This window comes from Camelina sativa, chromosome 16 (assembly GCF_030686135.1).
Source record: "Camelina sativa cultivar CO46 ecotype springtype chromosome 16, ASM3068613v1".
NCBI classification, from domain to species: domain Eukaryota; kingdom Viridiplantae; phylum Streptophyta; class Magnoliopsida; order Brassicales; family Brassicaceae; genus Camelina; species Camelina sativa.
Window position 1 is genome coordinate 3,886,535 of NC_141895.1, and position 9,684 is coordinate 3,896,218.

At 35.8% G+C, this 9,684-nt stretch overlaps 5 protein-coding genes across 7 annotated transcripts; 2 read left to right on the plus strand and 3 right to left on the minus strand.

Moving 5' to 3' along the window:
- Nucleotides 1-41: 41 nt before the first annotated feature.
- On the minus strand, nt 42-544 carry LOC147925098 (putative B3 domain-containing protein At2g31460). The gene is made up of 2 exons (XM_087492483.1): nt 363-544; nt 42-288 (listed from the first exon to the last, which is right to left on the minus strand). Exons 1-2 carry the CDS (start codon nt 542-544, stop codon nt 42-44), a joined length of 429 nt encoding a protein of 142 aa, XP_087348609.1.
- Nucleotides 545-751: 207 nt separating this feature from the next.
- On the plus strand, nt 752-4,098 carry LOC104749728 (endonuclease III homolog 1, chloroplastic). Of its 3 annotated transcripts, none has more exons than XM_010471410.3 (11): nt 752-1,106; nt 1,200-1,291; nt 1,700-1,766; nt 1,995-2,051; nt 2,149-2,267; nt 2,563-2,629; nt 2,744-2,835; nt 3,023-3,160; nt 3,256-3,360; nt 3,469-3,552; nt 3,678-4,098. In XM_010471410.3, exons 1-11 carry the CDS (start codon nt 941-943, stop codon nt 3,822-3,824), a joined length of 1,134 nt encoding a protein of 377 aa, XP_010469712.1. In that variant the 5' UTR covers nt 752-940; the 3' UTR covers nt 3,825-4,098. The 3 variants fall into 3 exon arrangements, with proteins under 3 accessions (XP_010469712.1, XP_010469713.1, XP_087347791.1); XM_010471411.3 differs by having other exon boundaries at nt 795-1,106; nt 2,004-2,051; XM_087491665.1 differs by lacking the exons at nt 752-1,106; nt 1,200-1,291 and having other exon boundaries at nt 2,004-2,051; nt 2,138-2,267.
- Nucleotides 3,905-6,171, plus strand: LOC104749727 (gamma-secretase subunit APH1-like). The gene is made up of 7 exons (XM_010471409.2): nt 3,905-4,030; nt 4,182-4,387; nt 4,570-4,725; nt 4,836-4,921; nt 5,323-5,448; nt 5,591-5,718; nt 5,843-6,171. The coding sequence occupies exons 2-7, from the start codon at nt 4,275-4,277 to the stop codon at nt 5,984-5,986; spliced, it is 753 nt and encodes a 250-aa protein (XP_010469711.1). The 5' UTR covers nt 3,905-4,030; nt 4,182-4,274; the 3' UTR covers nt 5,987-6,171.
- Nucleotides 6,172-6,395: 224 nt separating this feature from the next.
- On the minus strand, nt 6,396-7,480 carry LOC104749726 (pectinesterase inhibitor 5-like). The gene is made up of 2 exons (XM_010471408.2): nt 7,135-7,480; nt 6,396-6,947 (listed from the first exon to the last, which is right to left on the minus strand). Exons 1-2 carry the CDS (start codon nt 7,336-7,338, stop codon nt 6,612-6,614), a joined length of 540 nt encoding a protein of 179 aa, XP_010469710.1. The 5' UTR covers nt 7,339-7,480; the 3' UTR covers nt 6,396-6,611.
- A 1,005-nt stretch (nt 7,481-8,485) lies between these two features.
- Nucleotides 8,486-9,684, minus strand: LOC104749725 (pectinesterase inhibitor 5-like). Its single transcript, XM_010471407.2, has 2 exons — nt 9,436-9,684; nt 8,486-9,033 (listed from the first exon to the last, which is right to left on the minus strand). Exons 1-2 carry the CDS (start codon nt 9,634-9,636, stop codon nt 8,671-8,673), a joined length of 564 nt encoding a protein of 187 aa, XP_010469709.1. The 5' UTR covers nt 9,637-9,684; the 3' UTR covers nt 8,486-8,670.

Consider the following 9,684-nt stretch of genomic DNA (forward strand, 5'->3'; position numbering starts at 1 on the left):
ATGGTCTAGAAAGATGCGGACGTGAAAAAAACGGTCGGATGTCAAGCATCACGAATGGACCCGTCCTCATTGTAACCAAAATCCTCCGTTTCCCTCGGAAGATATCCTTCAGTGTCGTTTGGATCAAAGGAAAGATGATCGAATTGGTGAGTCTCATTAAAGAAGTTAGCAGACTCTGTTTCGTCGTTACCAGAATCTTTGGAAGGAACAATACCAAAACAAATACTACCTTCATCCAAATCACAAAGATCGTCTCCTTCACAATCACGAACAACTTCTTGCATGCCTCTAGAACGAAACCCATATAACGATCTTTGTGATTTGGATGAAGGTAGTATTTTGCTAAGGAACGCTTCGCTGACAACGTCTTTTGCTCATCTTGACTCAAGAAACCATTCATTAGCTTCACATTGAGGTTGAGCCGTGACTGTTTAGTAGCAAAATCACTTGCAAACAACGTTTTCTTTGGAATGACAAGTTTTGCGTCAGAACCATTCAACGTCATCATTGCCTCGGACACTAAATCCGGCACCGGCGTCTCCATACTGTTTCTTGGACGAATTGCTGGGAAGAAACTGAAAGAGAAGAGAGAGAGATAGAGAGAGAGAGAAGAGAGAGCGAGCTAGAGAGAGAAGAGAGGTCGAACCACTTTGTTGTGATACTGATATATATATATATATAGTCGTTGTGTGATAGAAAAGAAATTGAAAGAGAGAAAAAGAGAGATACGACGAGTTCTTGTGATACTGATATACATAATTTGGTATATAAGAGTTTTTCATTTTCTTGTTCTTGTGTCTTAGTAAATTTTGGTCAGTCTAACTGAAAAAACGATTTTATATTTGCTTCTTATCCTTAAAATTAATAATTCTTCTGAGTAATAATAAATAAAAGAGTAATAATAATAACAAAGTTGCAATTTTTACTTTACGATTCTTCTATGAGTCTCGTTAACGGAGGAGCCGCTTCTTCAACCCTTGTTCACAACGCAGCTTGGTTTTATCGAATTCGGACTATGAATCGCCAAATTCAGGGAGCTGTATCTTCTTCTAATAAGCCCTTATCCTTGAAAACCCAACAACATCCTCTCTCTGATTCCAAATCAGGTTCATTTTCTCTCTCCCTCTATCTGTTCAAATTCAATGGAAATTTTTTTTGTGTGTGTTGTTGTGCGTAAACTAGTGTGTATGTTGCACCAGAACCAGCCAATGTAGTTTCTGGGTCTGAGACTCGAGTGTATACCCGGAAGAAAAGGCTAAAGCAGGAACCTTTGGAGCCTCTCCCCGGCAAAGTAAGTTTCCTCCTTTTTGCTCTATTTTCAAAATGGAATTGAGGGTTTACAATTTACAATTTTGTAGGACTTGGGTTCTGGAGATTACACCTCTCCTTGATCTCAAGTGTGATACTTTCTTCGGAATGAGTTTTACTTGGTTCTGATTTTGTCCCGATCATCCAAATGTCTTTAGTTTTAAGTTAGCCTGACCCAACGCAACCTTATGAGGTTGGTAGTGATCCTAGTGTTTTTGAATTTTTTTGTTGTCCTGGCTATGCTATGATCATGCTTCAGCAAAGGAGAGGAAACCTTGTCTATTGTTTCCATTTTGTTCCATGACCATATATGAGTAACCTGTGTTAGTATTTACTATTTTAGAGTCTATATGCGTTGCTTAATGCAATGTCTTCGTATTTAATGATGCAGCAACTATGTGGTTTGCCCGATATAGAAGATTTCGCTTACAAAAAGAATATTGCATCTCCTTCATCTAGTAAGTCTCATTATACTCGGAACCTCACATTCCCAACCATTTATTAAACTTAATATCAATCACCAGGTAGAATGAAACAGCCAAGAACCTGACTACTCTTCTAAACTAGTTGCATGATATGTACTTGTCATTGAATAAATTTACAGATTTAATCTGAAAAGAAGTTGGTAAGAGATATTCTAGCCTCAAGAAGATTCTTTAAACGGTTAAGAGGATATAATTATCTAGTTTATGCAGGGAGGTCACCGGAAACTAGCATCACTGGGACTTCAGTCAAAACAGTAGGTATGTTATCATGCAGCGAGCCCCTTAATGATAGGGTTGAAGTGGTTTTTACTTTACAGATTTCTTCACACACAGTAACTTGTTAGTTATAATCCAGGAAATCCGCCTGAAAACTGGGTAAAAGTGCTTGAGGGTATTCGTCAAATGAGATCTTCTGAAGACGCACCAGTTGATTCTATGGGATGTGATAAGGCCGGAAGCTTTCTGCCTCCTACGGTATAACTATTTTCCTCAATTTTGTGTGAAAGTATGCTGAGATACACTGAGGTTATTCTAGCTCTATGGGCTTGAGGTTTTCGTTTTACTGTATAAAGAACATTTTTCCTCAAGCCGCTTATAAATTTGTTGTATGTATCGTCAGTGAATAGGTTAGGAAAGGATTCTTATCGTTTGCTCAAGAAACACCTCTTTCTCTTTGTTGTTTTCATATTTCACAAGACCAAGTTATGCTTGAAAGCATAGGGGTGGATTGCTCTTGTTTCAATACTGATCAGTTTTTTGCTATACCTAGGAAAGAAGATTTGCTGTCTTGCTAGGAGCACTTCTCTCAAGTCAGACAAAAGATCAAGTTAATAATGGTGGGCTTTGTGTGCTGTTAAAGAAACAGTTATTTCACTTTTCTAATCATGGACATTTACAAGAATCTTTGATTATACATGCATACTTACTATTCAGATGCTTTCAACACGCAGCGGCTATACATCGTCTTCATCAAAACGGCCTTCTTACGCCCGAAGCCGTTGATAAAGCTGATGAATCAACCATAAAAGAATTGATCTATCCGGTATGTTATCCAAGTGTCGTCTTACTTCTTCACATAATTGCCTCTGACATGAGCCTCTTTGTGTTCTAATTTCTTTACCAATTTCTCAAAAAAAAAAGTGGAAATAAGGAAAGGAATGAGAGACTCTAGGGCCTTTGTTCTTAGTAAATTTTTGGTTACGAAATTAACAGTTTGCCTTTACTATCAGGTTGGATTTTATACAAGGAAGGCTACATATATGAAGAAAATAGCTAGAATTTGTCTAGTGAAATATAACGGAGACATTCCAAACTCTTTGGACGACCTACTGTCTCTTCCAGGGATCGGTCCCAAGATGGCCCATCTGGTAAAAATTGACCAAATTATTTACTTCTATCTTGTGAGTTAGATGAAATGGTATCAAAAAGCTTCTTAAAGTTTTCTTCTGTTATCACATGTCAGATTCTGCATATAGCATGGAATGATGTACAAGGTATATGTGTGGATACACATGTGCATCGCATTTGCAATCGACTTGGTTGGGTGTCTCGATCAGGAACCAAACAGGTACTTCACAATTGGCTTAAATCAGAACTTGTATTTGTGAAAAAACAGAGCAAATCGTCTTCTGTTTGCCTGTTCTTTGTCACACATACGTAATCTGTGATTTGCTAGAAAACTACATCTCCGGAGGAAACAAGAGTAGCTTTGCAACAATGGCTTCCAAAGGAAGAATGGGTCGCCATTAACCCCCTCTTGGTACGTCATCCCTCACCGTTTCTTCTAACCATAAAGATACAGTTGAGACTATACAAATCAAATGAAAACATTGAATCATAACTTAACCGGCCTTCCCTTCTTGTCTTGTTTAAAATTTGTAATAGGTGGGTTTTGGACAAATGATTTGCACACCGCTAAGACCTCGTTGCGAAGCCTGCAGTATCACTAAGCTCTGTCCTGCTGCATTCAAAGAGACATCAAGTCCTTCATCCAAGTTGAAGAAATCTAACGGAAGAAGCAAAGAACTATGATCCAAAGTCCCAAGACTTTAGTATTTTGAAAAACCCCATTTTTGTGATCTGTTCCTCTGTGGAAAAGATTGCATCCTAGAAAACTGTAAGAGCGGATTGCTACAAAACCTACACAAGCCTCTTTGTTTGTACTTGTAGGATGTTGAGGATGATGACCTTTGTAACATGTAAATAGAGGATTAGAACAAGTTGGTAAACTCAAATTGGTAAGATTGCAGAGTATGGGTTTCTGATAAACCCAAGTAATTAAGTAATTAATTTTCTGGTGTTAAAATTTTACTCTATAGTTGAATTTGAATAGCCACATAAAGATCTGATTTTTTTTTCTTTTCTTCCACAACCACAAACTGACAAAAGGAAGCATCTTTATCAATTGATTTGAGTTCACGCGAGGTCTACGTTGGGAGTAGAGTTGAGCGACTTAGTAGCGACGACAACGCGGGAGCGGGCATGACGGTCGCGGCGGGGATCGGATACGCGCTGGTGGCTCTGGGACCTTCTCTATCACTCTTCGTCTCCGTCATCTCCAGAAAGCCCTTTCTCATCCTCACTGTTCTCTCCAGGTTCTTTTCTTTCTTTTGGGTCTCTCTCTGCTTTTTTTCTCTAATGATTCGATTACGAATAGTCTTTGGGTCTAAGCGTTTGAGCGTTTCGCGAAGACTTTTACTGGAAAAAGTTAGGGTTTTGGAATCAAAAACTTGAATATATGCTCTGATTTGATTTGCTTGGTAAATGATAAATGCAGTACGTTGCTGTGGCTTGTGAGTCTGATCATCTTGTCAGGATTATGGAGACCATTTCTTCCTCTCAAAGCCAATGTGTGGTGGCCTTATGCTTTACTTGTTGTCACCTCTGTTTGTTTCCAGGAAGGTCTTCGTTTTCTTTTCTGGAAGGTTTACAAGTAAGTTTCTTCTTCTTCTTCTTCTTCTTAGTTCTTACTACTACTGTTGTTCATGCTACATCATAACTGGAATCCTATCTCAGCTTGTTATTGTCTTTGTTATACTGAAGGAGGCTTGAGGATGTTTTGGATTCCTTTGCGGATCGGATCTCAAGGCCCCGTCTGTTTCTCACTGATAAGCTGCAGATTGCTCTTGGTACGTACGCATTCCGGTTTAATTTCTGAATATCTTTAAGTTTATTTCATAGATTGTAGTTGGCTTTTGTGTTAGTCTATATTATCAGATAGGCAAACACACCTGTTGACTCTTGCTGTTTGATTAAGAAATATGAAGTAAAAACAGGTTGCAAGTATCGTGATCTTGAATAGGATTTAGATATTTCTGTCTTGGCCTTAAAGCTTGTCAGAAGCTCGAGCGAACCTTATTTAGGCATTCGTTTCTGATTGTGCATCCAGAAGGAGAATGCTGTAGAATAGGTTAGATAACCATATAGCTGAAACTAACATGGAAGTATGGAACCCATCCAGCACCTGTTATGCATCCCATTTCTTACTCTTTTGACATGATCTAAGACTATTCTAGTCAATTGCATGCAGCTGGTGGCTTAGGTCATGGTGTGGCACATGCTGTCTTCTTTTGTTTGAGCCTCTTAACTCCAGCGTTTGGTCCAGCAACATTCTATGTCGAAAGATGTTCGAAGGTGCCATTTTTTCTCATCTCTGGTGAGTCAACTGAACCTAAGTTTTGTTCTTACAACATAGATTATGAAGCTTTGCAACTTCTTCATTGAGTCGCTAGTGGTTTGATTTTTTTTGTCTAGTGCACTAGTACTCATGTTGTAATATTTACAACCATGTCTTACAGCAATCATTGCTCTTGCCTTTGTTACTATCCACACATTCTCGATGGTCATTGCTTTCGAAGGGTATGCAAAAGGGAACAGAGTAGATCAAGTAATAGTGCCAGTCATACACCTTGCTGCTGGAATGTTGGTAATAAGATCTCAGATTTTCAAATCTCACCTGTATTCTCTATATATCCTTTGCTGATCACCATTTCATAAAATTCTTTTAAACGTGATCTTTTGTTTTTTGTTTTCTTGGCTCTTCGTACCAGACATTGGTGAATTTTGCATCGGAAGGTTGTGTAATCGGTGTTCCTCTTCTTTACCTTGTCGCATCCTTGACTCTTGTGCATTGTGGAAAAATGGTTTGGCAAAGGTTGTTGGAAACCCGGAACCAAAGCAGCGCCTCACGGTAATCTGGCCTCAGTCTCATGTCTCATCTAAAATAACAGTAGAACGGTCGTTAGCATCATTGTATCTCTTGCAAACCTCATTCGTCTTTATCCCCTAATTGCTTTGAAACTTGAACGTTATGTTTTTTCACGCACTTATGATCCTAAACTATATTTTAAGAAAGCCGAGAAAGTTTTATACCGATAAATATTACAGAAAATCCCAGTTCTGCTCGGTTGATCATAAGAGGTTCGTTGCGTTGGTCATTGTCATTTTTGGTAATTGGTATTATCTTATAAGAGGTCTCAGTCATATATAAACCACACTTTTTTCAGTAATCTTCTTTATCATTTCCACTACTACATTAGATGTCCTTTGACTTTTTAAGTAAATGGTGATTGTACAAGAAAGAGTTTGTTGAGAGAGACGAAGAAGAAAGAAAAATTATGTACATATATGTTAACATTCACTTATAAGTGTGAGTGAAGCTAACCCGGTTTAACTCCGGTTTTTAATACCAAATCACAATTACAGACTCAATTAGGTGAGGATGTTACGATTGTCCCACTAGTCTATTATTTCCCTAAATTTATTACACGTAACTAGGGTCGTGGTCATGCAATATCAAAATTCCGGTACAAGTTGAGGTTATTTAAGCTTTCGGAAAATAAGAAAAATGATTCCAGATAGCTTGGAAACATTCGTGTTATAGAAAGTGAGAGGAGACGTTTGTACCGGACCACCCCTTCTCCATGCGTTTTCGCAGTCGACCACAGCGTTGGTGCCAACTTTTGCCTGTTTCTCCATTTCCCCATATGATTTTTTAAGTGCAAGTTCCCAAGCAGTCTGAAACCTATTCGAAGCGATTCCGTAATTCCTCCTGCAAACTCCGATCCGTCTCTTCCCATTCGGACCACTGAACTTTCGACTGACTGTGCCAATATGGGTGGTTGCGTCGTCCACTTGAATTTTTGACAGCGTTATCTGACAAAAAAGTTTCCAATCACATTTAAAACATAGTCCATTCGAATATGCGATTTTTTATTTTTTTATTTATGGATTTACTGCATAGATGTATTTTATTGATAGGTTTGGTATTCAATATACGTTTTGGTCCATATGTTTTATTTAGATTGAAATGTAAATCAAATATTCAACGTATAAACATTACCGCAATTAAAAGCACGTCGTGGAGGTCACGTGCGGCTGCTATTCGCGGATCCGATTCGAGGGATGTGAGGCAGAAGGAGAAGTCAGTACTCTCTCTGCATAGATTCTCGACGTCTCTTTTTGGAATCGCGTTTGCTGTTGGAAACGCAAACAATAACAACGTCGTAATAAGAAACCACATATGGTTTGTAAGCATTGTGGCCATTTCGAGAAACAAAAGTTGTTATTTATTCTCTGTGCGTTTCAATATCTTTTTGACTTTTATCTTTCTTTTTTTTCTGAAAGCTAAAAACAGTAACGATCGTGTGTATGGATGAGAGATTCTTTAATAAAATAGAAAACTCTATATTTGCATCAGCTGAAAAGACAAGATATTATATAGAGTATAGTTTTTGCTTTTCAGTTTCTGCTAATTTAGAAAAACCGATATTTCTTTAATACAGTTTTCTTAAAATTGTAACATGCATCTTTAAATGTCTTGACTTGGTAAAATATTAGAGAAAAAAAAAATCAAAGATTATAACTAGAAGCAGAGAAATATCCAGTTTGCTAAACGTATGAGTGGCTAAGCTAATACCTCGAATCTCAAGTAGTTTTGTAAATTTGGAAAAATACCCTATTTTTGTTTACACTTTTGAAAAAAATACCCTCTTTTTATTTTCCTTTTAAAAATTATTTTTAAATATGTATGACTACTAAAATAGCCTAACATAATAAACCACAACCATTTTATACTTTAAATTTGAAATCACCTTTTTAGTAGTAATTATATATTTAGTTTTGACAAAGTTTTTATATAACTAACAATTTTCAAAGATTTATTATCCTATTTTTAAAAACTAATAATAATGAATAACAATGTTCTAACTATGTTAAGTTAAGTCATGATTTTGTTAAATCATGTGTTATTTTCATCGTGCATATTTTGATGATTCATTATTATTTAACACATACAAAATAATGTACCATGCAAAACAAATCAAAGAGAATCGTTGAATTGAAACAAACTTAGATGGTATGTTGAGTTGAAAAGTGGGTTTTGGAACGTCAGAGATTTGTTCTTATATAACATAACAAATATTAAGTTGTATACTTTGTAATATTTTTAGATATTATCTTGTTAATTTTTAAATAAAATCAATAAACACTTTCGGTTAAAAATATATATAACTATAATTAATATTATTTCAAATTTAGTTTAGTTTATCTCTAAATTTCGAATTTTGTTTGATTTATTAAAATATATATCTTAAATTTAAATCTAGACAAAATTATAATTTTATATATTAAATATTTTAGTTTTTATTAAAAATAAAAATGGGGTATTTTTCAAAGTATAACTCAACAGCCAATTTTGTAAATTATAAAATTATATTAACAATATCCCAAATTACATTTTAAATATTTGCTGCTAGAAAAACAAACCATATTAATTTGTACAAATCTGATATAAGAATTTCATTGTTGATCGTACGTTTCATACTAAAAATACTTTCTGCTTGTATTGTCAGTTTTAGTACCTAATTCTCTCAGGTAATTAAATTCCGATATTGTAAGTCTTGCCGATAATAACATGAGCAATTTGGCACAATTTGATAACGTTAAGGTAATAGAAAAGAAGAGGAGACTCTTTCTTCGGACCATGCTTTGACCATTCGCCTTCGCACTCGCTCACAGCCTCATAGCCAGCTTTCATGCGGTTAGACAATTCCACACGGTCCGTTAATGCCTTGGACTTTTTTTGTCCAACTTCCCAAGCCTTGTGAAAACTATCGGCTGCAATCTCGTATTTTTTTTCGCATACTGCGATCCGCTCCTTTCCAACCGGATCAACATAAGTTCGTCGGACATTGTTGATATGCGTGATCGCATTGTTCACTTGAAGTTGGACTTCAGTTGCCTGATAAGATCTCAAATCATATATATTACTATATATTGTAGAATATTAATAAATCACATTTTTCCTATAATATTCTCTATTAGTACTTTGAATATTCTTTATTTATGATTTAATAATTAATTAATTAAATATATTTTCTATATATTTATATAATTATATGTTAAGATATGCATGGATCGAAGCAGAGTAAATATTTACGTTTCAAATTTAATATGCTTTGTTCCGTTTTTAACCGATATATTTTTTTAATAATTAATTACTTTGGTTCGTGGTTACAATTATTCAATTCTCTTAAATTAAATCGAATTAGAACATCGATATTACGAAGTCTTCTTTTTTTCTACCACATGAATTTCTTCATAATTAACACAAAATAATTAAAGTTGTCAGATGAGTTATTACCGCAATTAAAAACACGTCACTGAAGTCGTGGGCGGCTGCTATACGTTGGTCCGACCCAATGTGTTTCAGGCAGAGATCTTCTTCGAATGTCTCCTTGCAAAATTTGTGTACGTCTTTGATTGGCATTGCATTTGATTTTGAGAATGCAAAGAGCACTAATACTAACAACAATGAACGAAAATTATTGTGTTCTTTTAACATCGTGGCTGCCTTATTGAGAAACAAAGGTGTATCTTTTTGTTTTGTTTT

What these genes read in the sequence shown, in the direction of transcription:
- LOC147925098 (XM_087492483.1), bottom strand. Translation starts at nt 544, where the DNA reads ATGGAGACGCCGGTGCCGGATTTAGTGTCCGAGGCAATGATGACGTTG. An exon ending in CAAGATGAGCAAAAGACGTT is followed by an intron (nt 289 to 362) that starts GTCAGCGAAGCG and finishes GTTTCGTTCTAG; the next exon opens with AGGCATGCAAGAAGTTGTTC.
- LOC104749728 (XM_010471410.3), top strand. Translation starts at nt 941, where the DNA reads ATGAGTCTCGTTAACGGAGGAGCCGCTTCTTCAACCCTTGTTCACAAC. An exon ending in GAAGCTTTCTGCCTCCTACG is followed by an intron (nt 2,268 to 2,562) that starts GTATAACTATTT and finishes TGCTATACCTAG; the next exon opens with GAAAGAAGATTTGCTGTCTT. An exon ending in AAAAGATCAAGTTAATAATG is followed by an intron (nt 2,630 to 2,743) that starts GTGGGCTTTGTG and finishes TTCAACACGCAG; the next exon opens with CGGCTATACATCGTCTTCAT.
- LOC104749727 (XM_010471409.2), top strand. Translation starts at nt 4,275, where the DNA reads ATGACGGTCGCGGCGGGGATCGGATACGCGCTGGTGGCTCTGGGACCT. An exon ending in CTTTTCTGGAAGGTTTACAA is followed by an intron (nt 4,726 to 4,835) that starts GTAAGTTTCTTC and finishes GTTATACTGAAG; the next exon opens with GAGGCTTGAGGATGTTTTGG. An exon ending in TAAGCTGCAGATTGCTCTTG is followed by an intron (nt 4,922 to 5,322) that starts GTACGTACGCAT and finishes AATTGCATGCAG; the next exon opens with CTGGTGGCTTAGGTCATGGT.
- LOC104749726 (XM_010471408.2), bottom strand. Translation starts at nt 7,338, where the DNA reads ATGGCCACAATGCTTACAAACCATATGTGGTTTCTTATTACGACGTTG. An exon ending in ACGACGTGCTTTTAATTGCG is followed by an intron (nt 6,948 to 7,134) that starts GTAATGTTTATA and finishes CTTTTTTGTCAG; the next exon opens with ATAACGCTGTCAAAAATTCA.
- LOC104749725 (XM_010471407.2), bottom strand. Translation starts at nt 9,636, where the DNA reads ATGTTAAAAGAACACAATAATTTTCGTTCATTGTTGTTAGTATTAGTG. An exon ending in GTGACGTGTTTTTAATTGCG is followed by an intron (nt 9,034 to 9,435) that starts GTAATAACTCAT and finishes AGATCTTATCAG; the next exon opens with GCAACTGAAGTCCAACTTCA.